This window comes from Pelmatolapia mariae, linkage group LG5, assembly GCF_036321145.2.
Source record: "Pelmatolapia mariae isolate MD_Pm_ZW linkage group LG5, Pm_UMD_F_2, whole genome shotgun sequence".
NCBI classification, from domain to species: domain Eukaryota; kingdom Metazoa; phylum Chordata; class Actinopteri; order Cichliformes; family Cichlidae; genus Pelmatolapia; species Pelmatolapia mariae.
Window position 1 is genome coordinate 32,044,352 of NC_086231.1, and position 13,538 is coordinate 32,057,889.

A 13,538-nucleotide genomic window follows, 5' to 3' on the forward strand; every position below is an offset into this window, starting at 1 on the left:
TACCAAAATACTCAAATTCCTCTACTTTGGACAGAAGCTCCATCGTAAGCCAGAATGCAAGCTGGAGGAAAATAAAAAAGAACAATCTTAAAAATCTACATTTTTTGGCATTGCTTTTGTCAGCTGAAAAACCGAACAGCAGCCTGTGGGTAGATATTTATATTTAAGTCTCGCAATGACAAACCATTCCTAAAGAGGTCTACTGGGATTTTGTGACATATATTCCAATTAATCTAATTTAGGGCTTAAATTGCCTCTCAAAAGCTGTTTTAGAGGATCATTTGAATTTTAAAGGCTTGGCAAAACTCCAGCAAGCATACGGTTTAGGGATGCTACAGCATCACACCCGTCAGTGCTGTTTTTCTTTAGTGCTTGCAGAATATACAGTAAATACAGCTTCTTATACTTTGGATCATCACACAGTGGAATTTCCTTTAAGGAACTGAATTATTTTATGTTTGTGTTGTTATTTACTTTCAGAACTATATAAAAGGTTACAACTGAAATCTGCTCAGTTGGAACTCATGGATTGGTTGAAGTAACAGTTGAGGTCAGAAATCTTCTGATTAGACTGAGAAAAAAACAGCAGCTGATGGTGGAAGAATATGTGCATTCATTTGACTGAAAACTACATGCACTTTTCCCACCTGCATTTCTAGGGTTTGACTTCATGTGGACGATAAAGTTTCTTTTGTTTTCAACATCAAGTGCTTACCTAAACTCTGTACATTTGGGTACAAACCCCTCTGGAGTCTAATTTTGGCTGTGCTACAACAGCGTTCCAGAGGAAAATTTATGGTTTAAATTATTATGGCTTTGGAGTGGCAGTGGGTTGTTCTGCTTATTTAAGGTTACTGGGAATTAAAGTGGGATTGCACCAGGGGCCTATTAATGTCATAGTGACATTACTGTTATTATACTGATACATCCCATTGCCTAGTTACTGGTTGGTGCTGGTCAGACCATGGTCGGCCACGTCCTTTCAATGCTCAGGGCAACAACACTTACACACATTGCAATTGAAATCTTTTTGGACTTGACACATTATTATCACTCACACTCAGTTGCCAGTGTATTAGGAGCACTGTGCTAAAGCTAATGTGGTCTAAAACAACAGTTGTAGTTGCTAGAAATTACCCCTGGATAAAGGTCGTAATATTCAGGTGCTCTTATAATTCAGTGAGGGGCTTCGTGTGATCTGTTTAAAGTTTGTGGTGCTGCTTAAATCAGTTATGTTACACCTAAAAGGTATTTCTGTTTAAATTCTGTTAACCATCCTGTTTAAATCAGTGAGGCTAGACTAAATAAGAGAAACACCTATGAATAAATTGTTTAGGGTTTAGCACATTTGTATCAATAAGTCTTGTGACCCCATGGTATATATGTTAATACCTTTGCCTTATATGAGAAAATTCTCCAGTTTGACAACAGGAGGAGACACAAACCCAGACTCAGGGGGTCACCAGTGCAAGATAAATGGTAGGGTTTGTGTCAGGAAGGGCAACCAGTGTAAAAACTGTGCCATCTGCTGTAGTGACCCCTTGGGAAGTAAGTGAGCAGCCAAAAGTATATCAACAGGTCTCTGAAATATTTTTTTACTAGACAAAAACTAGACATTGTAACATTTACATTAGATAGTATAGATTGCATTATGTTTAGCTAGGTGGAGCTAATAAATTAGCTGTTGTGTGCTAACTAGATTCACTCTTTATTAGCTGTGTTTTGTTCTTTACCACCAACATGTAATTCATTCCATTGCATGCTGGACTACTGTTACATGTTAGTGAGTATTTGTGTCTGCCGTCTGGTGTGAACACGTTTGGTGGTGGTGTGGTTAAACCAGTAAGTAAAGTGGGTAAAACGACAAGAATAAGCTGTAAAGAGGTGAGGAGATGTGCAAAATGATAACAACTATTTATTAGCTGATCACATACAAGTCATTATGTGAACCTAACAAAATGTTTATCTAACAAAAATTAGAGCCACTTTCTTTAAATCAGCAGTGCAGGGGCACAGACAGAGATCTGCTTGGTTTGTGTGTCTTCAGCCTCCCTGTCTGCGGTGTTATTACAGTAACCGACTCTCCGGGCTTTGAAAGCATCATCCAAAGCCTGGCAGAGTCTAGCTGTGTTGCTACACAGGAGGCCTTTCATCTGTGTTTTTTCAGTATTTTTTACACTTCAAGTCAAATTTCTTCCATTGTATTTCAATGTTACGTGTCCCAAGAGACTGAATGCAAGCTGTAGCTTGTTCTCTGCTAATGTGCTGGTTTTATAATGTGTAGACACTATGTGAATCCTACACCTGCTGGGCAGCATCAGAGCTCCTTTACTTCTATATTACTGTAAACTCCAGGGCAATTATGCACTACCTTAACTAAGCACTGTGAATATAAATTTTAAATTGGGTACATATAAAGAAAAGTCATATCATTGCTCTTTGAAAATCAGGCAGTAACTAAATGATGGTAGTCTTTTATTCACAGGCTTTAAAGAAAGTGTCTTTATTGCAAGTACCATAGTGACATTATGAGAAGCATCTACTTTTCCAGAGTCCCAGAAAATAGTTGGATTGGCCTAAAAACTTTTTACCTGTTGTCCTCTGGAGGAATTCCAGAAATAACCTCCATCTGTAGTTGCTCTTTAATCTCCCAGAAGAGGATACCCGTTCCTCCCACAGCAAGTTCCTCTTTACAGCCAAAGAGGGAAGAGGGGGAGTGAAGCTGGAGAGCTTTGCACATTCATATTATCCTCTTCATACACGGTGCCAAAATGCAGCACTTTCCTCAGAGTTATTTTATCAAAGGTTTGTACTGATGTGGAACTAAGGAACTGTTGAGAACTAAGGAGTCAGGTTAATAAGGAGAAACCCCAATAGAAGTGAACTAAAAACTAGTGTTTTTATGGCCAAGTCTTGAAGCGGAACAACCAGCTGTCAGTCTGTCACACATAAAGAGCCCTCCATGTATGTTAGGTGACAAATACTACTTATGTTAGCAGTGTCTTTGATTTCAGTGAAGTGTCATCTTATATGTCTGCATAGAGGATGACAACTACACTTCAAGTCAGTCTTGTTGCTAAAGAAGAGTGGTTTCTATGTGCCCCTTTAAAGAAATACTTAGAAACCATTAAAATAAGATGAGGAAATGTACCTCTAAATTTGTATGCCAAAAATTCAGAACAATCACTTCTTACCTAACTGCACTTCTACACAACACCATTTTGCACTTGAGGTCAGTCCCAAGCAACATTTTCTTCCTATGCCTTTCTGATTGGAACAGCAGTTTGAAAGGTACGAGAGCAGTAATGTGACTGACTGAGAGGGTAATGAGTCATCATCACACCCTTCAATTTATCTTCCATTCCACCCAAACTATTGTCCAGCCCTGCTTCAGCCGCGTGAACCAAAATAGCAGGAGCACTTGGTCACGCCTTCTCCGTCTGAGTGCACAAGTCCAAATTACAGCTCTAGATGTTAAATGCCTAAAATAAAAAAATAAAAAACTCAGCAAACTCCATGATTGCCAATCAAAAGTTGAAAAATGCCAAAACATGCTTTTAATAATGATAGTCATCATCAATCAAACTATGATGGCATACAAAAGGAAAAGGTAAATACATGAAAAAGTGAATACATGGTGAACAAATGGCAGAATCCCATGAAGCTGCTTCAGCTAAAGGGCTCTGTGTATGCTCAATCACCGTCATATTGTCGTGTCTACACTTTAATATTAGATCTTTAAGTTCATTAGCACCTGCTCATTCCTACTGTGAAAGGTCAACATGCCAACTGTGATAAGGGGCTATTGATCATCACAGAACCTAAGAGCTTCATTCGAAACAACAACATTATGCTGTAACAACTTTGCCTCTTTGCAAGCACCGCTTCTACTTTGACAAACCGTCCTACCGTACATAGTTTATGCACATTTCTACTGTCACACAATAATTCCAGCATAAATTTTAAGTAGGTAGGACGGTTTGCCATTTAACTTTACCCGTCAAAGTATGCTTGTAGCTCATATTCACGAAGGTAGAACGGTTTGGCGCTTAATTTCATGTTGTGCTCATACGCAGAAACAACAGGTAGGATGTTGTGAGGTAGGATGGATTTCCAGAAAACCCGGCACAGACAACATGCTAATGCTAAGCTAGCCGAGAACCCAGGGTGTCGTTAAAATTGAGTGAATGCCGACCTCAGCCCAGCAGCCAGAACCTGAACTTCAGCAGGTAACAAACTGATGAGCAGTCAGGCTGAGCAGTTTGTGCTCGTTTTCTTTTTGCTTTGTGACGTCGGCTTTTTGTTCTACTAAGAGAGCCGTGGTGTAATACTAACATAGAGATCATATATGTGTCCTCATCAGGGTGTGTGGGACTGTAGCCATACTGTTTAATGATAATTATGAGACAGTGCCTTTCAGGTCATTTTACAGAGTAACATTAAAGTAATGTAACAATTAGTATAACAAATTACTTTCTTTAATTAAGTAACGTACTGGATTACTTTTAAGAAAAGATTTCTGTGTAATAATTACTTTTTTTGGAGTAATGACCCCAACACTGAAATACCTCCAATATACAGAAACAGAACCCAACGAGAATCGATAAGTGACATTGGGAACGGAATTGGAATAGCTAAATTCTTATCAAAGCACTGTTGGTGTGCAAGCCAAAGAACATATATTTCCAGCAGAGGTAGCACAACTTCAGCCTGTCACACTGAAGTGCTCCTTCTGAAGCAGCTCGTGGTTGAGAGGAGGATGGCGGTCGCTCAGCTTTAGATACTGGCATGTTTATTTGCTTCAAGTTGTGGTCAAGTGCAAGCAAAACCTTTGAAAACATATTTGTTTCTTGTTCAATGGGACGCAGTCTGTCTCACAGACAAGTCAGCAGTCTGTAAGAGAGATGTATAGGGCAAAGATATATCCAAGCTCCCATCACCTTGACCTGGAAGAGATCTTTTAAATGTGTGCCAGCATCAGCATGACAGAAGGATCAGCACCTCCTATATGCTGACTGTATGCATGAATAAGTAATGGGCATAGTACATTTCTTTGTGTCCAGATAGGCATGATCCCACAGGCCAAATTGCCCGGCGTTGCACCATAAAATGTTTTACAGTCCATCTGTTATTTGTTAAAGAAAAACAAAACCCACAAATGACAAACCGCACACTTTTACAAAGCTTAAATATATCAGTATACTAATATACAGTTAGTAGAATTACCCATAATGGTAATATATCTGGATATTTTAAACCATAAATTCATCAGGAAGATTTTTGATGATCTAAATATTTATACAAGCAATCTACTTCTGCAACCAGCGGAGTCGCCCCCCACAGGCCAATAGAAAGAATGCAGGCACTTCCATATTGGTTTCACTTTTCAGACCCTGAGCCTGCATTAATCTTAAACCTTTATAATATAAAGTGTAGACATTGTATTTTGGCACATTGTTAGGGTTTTTTTTGGTTTTTTTGCAAAATCAGTAGAATATTGTGAGGCCATCAATAGAAATGCATTGCATCAATGTAGTGACACCCCCCACCCCACTCCCAAAAATTTGCTGTGTCACTACTAGTGCTCCAGTGGATGGATGGATGGATATTTCCACACGTGTGCAATGTGAAACTTTTTATTAATTAACTTCATACTAAGAAAAGGAAAGATGTACAGAGTCCTAATTTGTAGTTACAGCTCTTTCCTTTTCAAACAGCACCTGTCCTGCTTGGTTATCTAGTATTGGAATGTAGAGCAGGGCGATATGGCCAAAAATATTTATCACGATATATATTTGAAAATTTGCAATAACGATATAACTGACGATATAATTGATGCGAGACAAAATACAACTCCACAACATTACTAGCGCAAAAAGACAACCTTCCATTTATTTTCACTTAAACAAGAAGCTGGTTTTTATGTGCATTAAAGCTATATAAAAATTTAACAGTGCAAATGCAAATTCCTTGCTGAAAGTTTAACCAAAAGGCATTTCCAGTAGAAATGGGCTGACATATCCTGAGCATAACCATGTATAACATCCACTGAAGTTAAAAAGAGGTGCTTTGCAACATTAAACTGCAGTGTGCAGTACGTATTTTTCGGACCATAAGGTGCACGGGATTATAAGGCACATTAAGCGAAACAAAGCAGTCAGATAAATCAAACTTTATTAAACTCATTCTTCTTGCTTCCTCCACTTCTGTACCATTGATTCATTAATGCTGTATTCTATCACAGCTGCTCTATTCCCATGTTGTTGCAGTATATTAATGACTAACCTCATATTGTGGATGGATTATCTCAGTTGTTCTCCTGACTGAAGTTTTGTCCGTTTACAGCATCCTGCCATGTGATTGCATTTGTCTCTAACTATCAGGAACCTTAACGTTAACTTTTATAAGTGGAAAAGTGTTAGTGTTCGTCCTCCAGCTTCACTGTTTATGTTTTGCTAACATAGCTGTGTCGCTAGCGATCACGTAGCACATCATTATATACCAGGTAGCCCAACTTCAGTAACCCTACAAACGTCACTGCTGTTTAGTTTCCTGTCTTCATTTATGTTGGAAGTGATAGCAGAGCTGTATGTTTGAATTTTTTCAGAAATCTCTCAGTCAGAACATGCTATATCATGCTTAGGTAACTAGCGAAACTAGCGAGCTAACTTCCGCTAGCTTCCCGCTAACTTCTAACTCCATTAAATGTAATAAATTATGTTTTCATGGATGCCTGGAAGTTAAACTTCACAGTTACACCTGGTAAAGCAGTAATGCTGATCGTTTTATTAAAGATGAAAGAATTTAGACAGTTTTTAACTCTCAGTGATGCTGTAGTGTTCGTTTGACCTGAAGCATACGGAGTTTAGGACCCAGATTACTCCCAGATTTAAGAGCATCTTAGTTCGATAAATACGGCAATAACGACAGCCGGCTTGCATGTTCTGCAAAAAAATGTGCTTTGTCATGTATCTGACGGACAAACACCAAACCAGTTCCACATCACTGAAGTTGCACCATTTTTACAAACCAATTCTGGTTCATCTGTTTCACTCAACAATCGGCCATGTGCGTATGAAAACAAAGGCACTGCGCATGCGCGTTTTACTCATATTCTATCGCGATATTTCATTTTCCTATCGTTGCCTAACATTATACCGGTATTACCGTGAACGGTATAATATGGCCCAGCCTTATTGGAATGTATAATATAATGTAAAATCAGCAGCACTTACTGTTCATGTTTACCACACACAACCACAATTTGTGTTGCAGGTATGACATATTTCATTGTCACTGTCTCTATTAGACAGCTTAAGATTCAGCAAGACAGCTTAAGCCTTCTTCGATTCCTCTCTTTCATCCCTCTTTGAGTGAGTGTTTAGATTCTTTGCAGAGGTGCTACAAGAACTGTGAACTTCTTGTGCTCAGGTATTTCAGAGATTTTTCCCAAGTGTTTGAAAAGACTTCTATAATTAAAATTCAGTTGGAGAAAACCTAGATGCATCTGTTATCAGCAACTCCAGGCCCTATTGCTAATCTGCCTCTCCCAAGCAAGATCCTAAAAAAACCGTGTGTGTACTCAGTTAAATAAGTACCTACATTCAGACCATCTGTTTGACATTTCCCTGTCTGGTTTTCCTGTCTTGTGTTTGGGTCATAAACAGTCTCTCAGTGAATACAGATTCTGACAAGCTCTTCATCCTGGTACTGTTCACTCTCACTGCTGCTTGTGATATTGCTGATTGTCTGATACAGTATCATTTGGTACTTTAAAAATACGTGTTGGACTGCTCGGAGACTTACAATAGCTAAGTCGATAAAGTGGAAGCACTAAAGTGATGCTCCTTTAAACCTGATATCTGTATCTTATCCATAGGTCTGTTCCTTTGTACTATATGTCACCTGGCACTGCTTAAACTATACATATGTACTTTGAATCTACAGCATATGCACTCTGAAATGACATTGTACTTCATAATCATGATGTGACTATCTTAATGGCCAGTCAGGGTGGAAACAGGCTACCTTGACTAAGTTGCCATAGCTTCACAGATATAAAAACAGTTTAAAAGGAAAAAATGAAAAGGTAGGCACTATGCTCAGAGGTCTGTGGTAACTCATGTCTCTTTGGTCCAGGTTCTCTTCTGGGAGGAAGGATTGGAGCAGAGTGAAGCAGACAGAGTGAGGGTTATCAACTGCACAGCTCTGCTCTCCGGCTTGAAGGGCAGCACACTTTATCTGATCTCAGTCAGAGCCCAGAACAGTGCTGGACTTGGACCCTGCAGCCCACCTTTTAATATCACCACCAAGAAACCACGTGAGTCCACACACAAAACTGGGATCTATTTACTTTAATCACTTTTTTCATGTTGACTCGAGGGTCTTTCTTTTTTAAAAAAATACGTTTGAGTCTGTTTAATGGAGTTTAGATATGACATACTCGATATGTGCCCAATGACGATAATACTTACACAGTAACAGCTGAGACTGAGGTAATTACTCACACTAATAATAGCACTATTATTATACTTGTAATAGCAGGAATATTAAAACTGAGATCATATTAGGATAGTATTTCAACATGCTGTTAGGGGGCCATATTGAAATAAATATGTTTAAATATAAGCAAGTACTGTATTTATACTTAAACTTCATGCTTTTTACCTGTTCCATGAAACAAAAAAAATTATTCTGATGAGTGCATCAGATTGATGTCAAATCACAATGTTTTACAATCATTAATTGTAATATTTACCATCAGAGTTTGCAATAATATATGGAAAAAATCTTAATAATCATTAAATACACAGTCAGATTTGTGAATATAAATTTAAGGGTTTGTGGTTCATCATAGAAATTAAGGAAAACTTATTTAGCAGTTCATTACAATCATTTGTTTCAAGATTCATTAACACAGCGCTTTTCCCGTTGATTTCAAATACATCCTCCATATTTTTTCCTATAATTGTATTCTTATACATCTCCATTTATTTAAATCGGGTGATTCGTTTTTGTACACACTTTTTTTTTATCTTTTTGAATACTTTTTAAGATTCATAAAATATATTATCAGCTTCATTGAGACCAGCTGGAGATCTTCCCAATATTATATTATGTCTAATGTATTATATCCAGAGATGGGCAGTAACGCGTTACTGTAATCCGATTACTTTTTTCAAGTAACGAGTAATGTAAGGGATTACCATTGCAAAAACGGTAATTAGATTACCGTTACTTTCCCGTAGGAACGCTGCGTTACTGCGTTACTAAAACCGTGAGTTTTTTGCAAGAATGTCTCATGACAGTGACGTAAGCGAGTGCGACGTTTATGACAACAGCTGTCTGCAGATCAACAATGGACAATATATCGAGTGCGGGAGAGAGTATGAGCATGCAGCGTTTAAAGCGTGGAAGTACTGACCTTATTTTGAGTTTGATTCCATAAAAAGTGACAAAAACATTAGTGTCCGTTGTGCGTGGGAAGAAAACTTCTTTTTACAGCGAAAAAACCCCCCTAAACTTCCAAGCAGGCACCGAGTGCGCTACGACTGTAATGGGAAATTCACAGAGAAACTCGCGGAGTCTTCAACTGACCGCTGCGGCACACCTGCACCAGGGTAAACCTCCGCCTACCCCAGTCCTGCTTTACAGGTGAAAATAGAGCAACTAGTCTTTGACTTTATTTATTTTCTGCTGTGTTTTACTTGCATCTATTTGAAAGAGTGAGTGTAAACACAAAAAAATATTTTATTTTATATGCTGGAATGTGCAGAAAATAGGTTTAAATGTTAAACAAATTTCTTCCAGTCACAGAATGTTGCATATAATTTAATTTTTGCTTGATGCATAAAGTTAAAAGATTAAAACTAATAAAACAAGTTTTAAGAAGAGACTTTTCCATTTGATTACATTTTGTATGATGGATTATGCAGAAAAAGTAGAATTGGGCTGAAAGATCTATCACTTTATTACCTACTCAGGTTGTAAATCGTGTTTTTAAAAATTAACTAAGTAACTAAGTAATTAATTACTTAATTACTTAATGAAAATAATTAATCAGTAAAGTAACGGGATTACTTTTTTGGGGAAGTAATCAGTAATTAGTAACTGATTACTTTTTTTAAGTAACTTGACCAACACTGATTATGTCTGCTTTTTACCATAAGGGGCTTTTGAATACCTCTTTTATAAACCTAAACCCTACAATCAAAATGTATTTAAAGCATTGCATGAATGTAGATGCATTCCTTTCAAGAATTTAAACTTTTATTGTGATTTAAAGTAAATTCCAATTAATGTGGGGGTCAAGAAGTATGTCATATAGTTATTTATCCTAAATATTTAATTTCTGCAGAATATTACTAAAGCTAGTGATTAATTTTCATATAATATTGATTTTAAGTGGTACTTTTTTACTCACTCATACCCAACCAGTCATATTCTCCCAAATAGTTGTGCAGCAAATCCATCTTTTCAGGAAGAAAGCCGTCTATACTGTCACATTTATATGGTATCACCCCTACAGTTAATTACCAGACTACTGAAGCCTCCAGCTATTCCAGCTGTTTCTCACCTCACGGTAACATTCACACATACACCTACATCACAGCTGCCTCTCTTACACTCTTTGATTTTCTTTTTCACAAACACCAATTTACAAGTTACTTTTTTTCTGATTATAAAGTCAAAAGTTTTGTACCTTTGTCTATTAAACTAAGCTAAAAACCCAAATGAAAGAATTAACAATTTTGCTAAACTCGTTTCCTGTGTGGTAGCTGTGTGAAAACAAAAGAGAGCTGTTAGTAAACTAGAAATCACTATAGGCTGTAAGATTGGGTCGATTCTTTCAATAATACAATATCAATGTGTCCACAAGTCCTCCTGTTAGTGTAGTTCATTAAAGGATAACCTGATGAGCAGGTCCCTATTCGGTGCAGGTTTCTATTCAAACATTTCTTTGAAGACAATAAAAGGCTCAGCTTCAAAGTATCTTCAGGTTCGAGCCTCTTAATTTCAAAAGCCCATCCTTTCTTATTATCCCTTAAATATAGACAAACATGGAATATGTTTATCAGTCGTAAAAACTTCATTTATTATGGAACAACTGAAGCTTTAATCTATTGCATCCTTCACAGTTTATAATACACTTTTGTACCACAGGGAAATTGTACATTTTCTCCATGACTGCTTTTATTAAAAGCACATTCAGAGTGGATCTTTCAGCTCCTTTACAGTCACACCAGTTTTAACTTCAAACATGTAACAGTTTGGACACATTGGGCTCTTAACTATCAGCATCTCTTCTATCTTCTTATACTGACTTTTCAGGGATTTGTAAGGCTGTTATCTCATGGCGTATATCAAGGGTGACGCAGGTGGCATCTGACAGAATGGCATCATGTGATGCCCCAGAATGAGACCATGTTGGTAAGAATAGTGTGAAGGACATACTGATTAAACAAGTGTGTGCTGACAGAAAAGGTGAAAAGCTAAGTCTTTGCTAAAAATAGCCTTGGTCAGAGGTGAGAAGTAACAAAGTAAGGTTACTGACAACTTTTTACTTTATCTTTGAACATATTTACACAAACATCTGTACTTTCTACTGCTTACATTTTCTAAAGAGCCTCGTTACTTTAGCTTTAACGCATTTAAATAAGGTTCTTATTTCCCAGCTCTGTGCGCCTTCAAACATCGAATCAATTTGAGCCTAAATAAAGAGAACAATGATACAAAAGATAATCCTGAGGGGAACAATGTTTTTTAATGTGGCAGGTAATTTCAAATGCAACGTTCCTATCAGCTCAACAAATATCAGCAAACACACAAACTGGTTCTGTGCAGTCTGCCGCACAGTTTCTGCTAGCTAAAGGTACAGCAGCTATATTTCACAGGGAGGGAAAAGACTGTACGGTGACTTTACTGAGAGATGAGGAAAGAAAGGAAGAAGAGAGGTTGAAAAATGCAACCTCAGAGGACTACTCAGAGGCATTTGATAAACTGCAGATTTAAAGCTTACATTTAATGTCCTTGTTTATTACATCAGATATTGGATCTGTATGATGTGAAGTTTTTTTTTATTTATTTTGTTGTGAAACGTCTTGAAGAACAATGAGGTTAATACAAACTTTGTGTTTAGAGGTTGCATGAAAACAGGTTAGCTTTCTGTACTGCGGTGAATGTATAATAAAGCTGTGGTGTTCATGGTCACTGTTAGGTTGCATAAAGTGTAGCAGAGATGAATCAGAATTTAATCTGATAATGCCTATATTACTGCAGTGTATTCCACCTTTACACAAACTTTCCACTGTCTAGTATAAAAACATTATATGCAGTATACTGTCAGTGTAGAGAACTGAAATCAGCCAAGATAGCTGTGAAATACTGGGCTACATCCTGTTCAATTCAGCTGTGTAAATCCACAAAGACCAGTAAACCTCAGAGCAGCAGTAGCAGGTCAGCTGATCACAGCTGGTATACAAAGAAAATCTACTGGAGCTCTCAATAGAAACTAGTTCTTCTTCTTCTTTTCCCCATGCTGAGCCACTACAACTGATTTTAGAGTTCCTCTACCTGCCAAATCCCACTTTAACCCCTGACTACATCAGTTTTTCTGTTTAGGTGTGAAGGCAACGCACCACTTCAACTTTTTTTTTTTTTTTTTTGTGACTGTGGGTCCTTAGATTTATTTCACTATGCTTAGGTGACAGTCAAAATACAGCAGCCACAGGTTTAGGATTAAACACAACAAATATGATATATGACTAGGAATGGGTACCGGTATCCGGTGCCATTATGGCACCGGTTCTGGTTCTGACATAAACGGTAGTAACCAGACCGAAAAGCAGAGCACATTTCGGTGCTTTATTTCGGTGCTTTTTTTTTCTTGAGATGTCATACACTTTGGATTCTAGCCAATCATTTTACCTTTACAAGGATAGTAGGCGGGCCCAGGTACGTACGTTCTTTTAGAGCAGAGCTACAGATTAAAAATGCCCAAGGCGAAGCGGTCAAAAGTCTGGCTGTACTTCACAGCAAAAGATGCAAACTCAGCAGCCTGCAACAAGTGCTTTAAGCCCCACGTCCCCGGTACCGCGAGGAGATCACGTTTAATCGGTTATAACACGGGGTGAGAAATATAAGTCCAGACATGTGTGGTATCCACAGAAACCTCTGAATCTCAGCTAAAATGTCATATAAACCATTTCTACAACCACCAAACTCAACGAAAACAAGCCATGATTAAACGAGCAGTTATGTAAATGCGCACAAGTCCGCTAAACAAACAAGGCGAACCAGAAATTCTCCAGACTTCATGTAACCGGCTAAAGAAAAGCTGGTTATCTTCCAGAGCTATCACCAATTCCACACACCAAGTTTCACCATACTCTGACCAAAATTCACTGAATGAGCCGCAAAAGAAGACCACAAAAACACACAGCGGCGCAAATGCGCTAAGACAGAAATTGGCTTACCGTCCAGATTTCCTCCGTTATTTTCGCCGGTAGCCGGTAGCCATGTGATTATCAGCAGTTACC

At 37.9% G+C, this 13,538-nt stretch overlaps 1 protein-coding gene across 1 annotated transcript in view; it reads left to right on the plus strand.

Annotated features, from left to right (window-relative positions):
* The window catches only part of LOC134627251 (contactin-4), a 130,201-nt gene that overhangs the window by 108,135 nt on the left and 8,528 nt on the right, over window positions 1-13,538 (plus strand). The window contains exon 21 of the mRNA XM_063473207.1: window positions 8,140-8,320. Within this exon, the coding sequence (XP_063329277.1) occupies window positions 8,140-8,320 (181 nt within the window). The remainder of the gene's footprint in view (window positions 1-8,139; window positions 8,321-13,538) is intronic.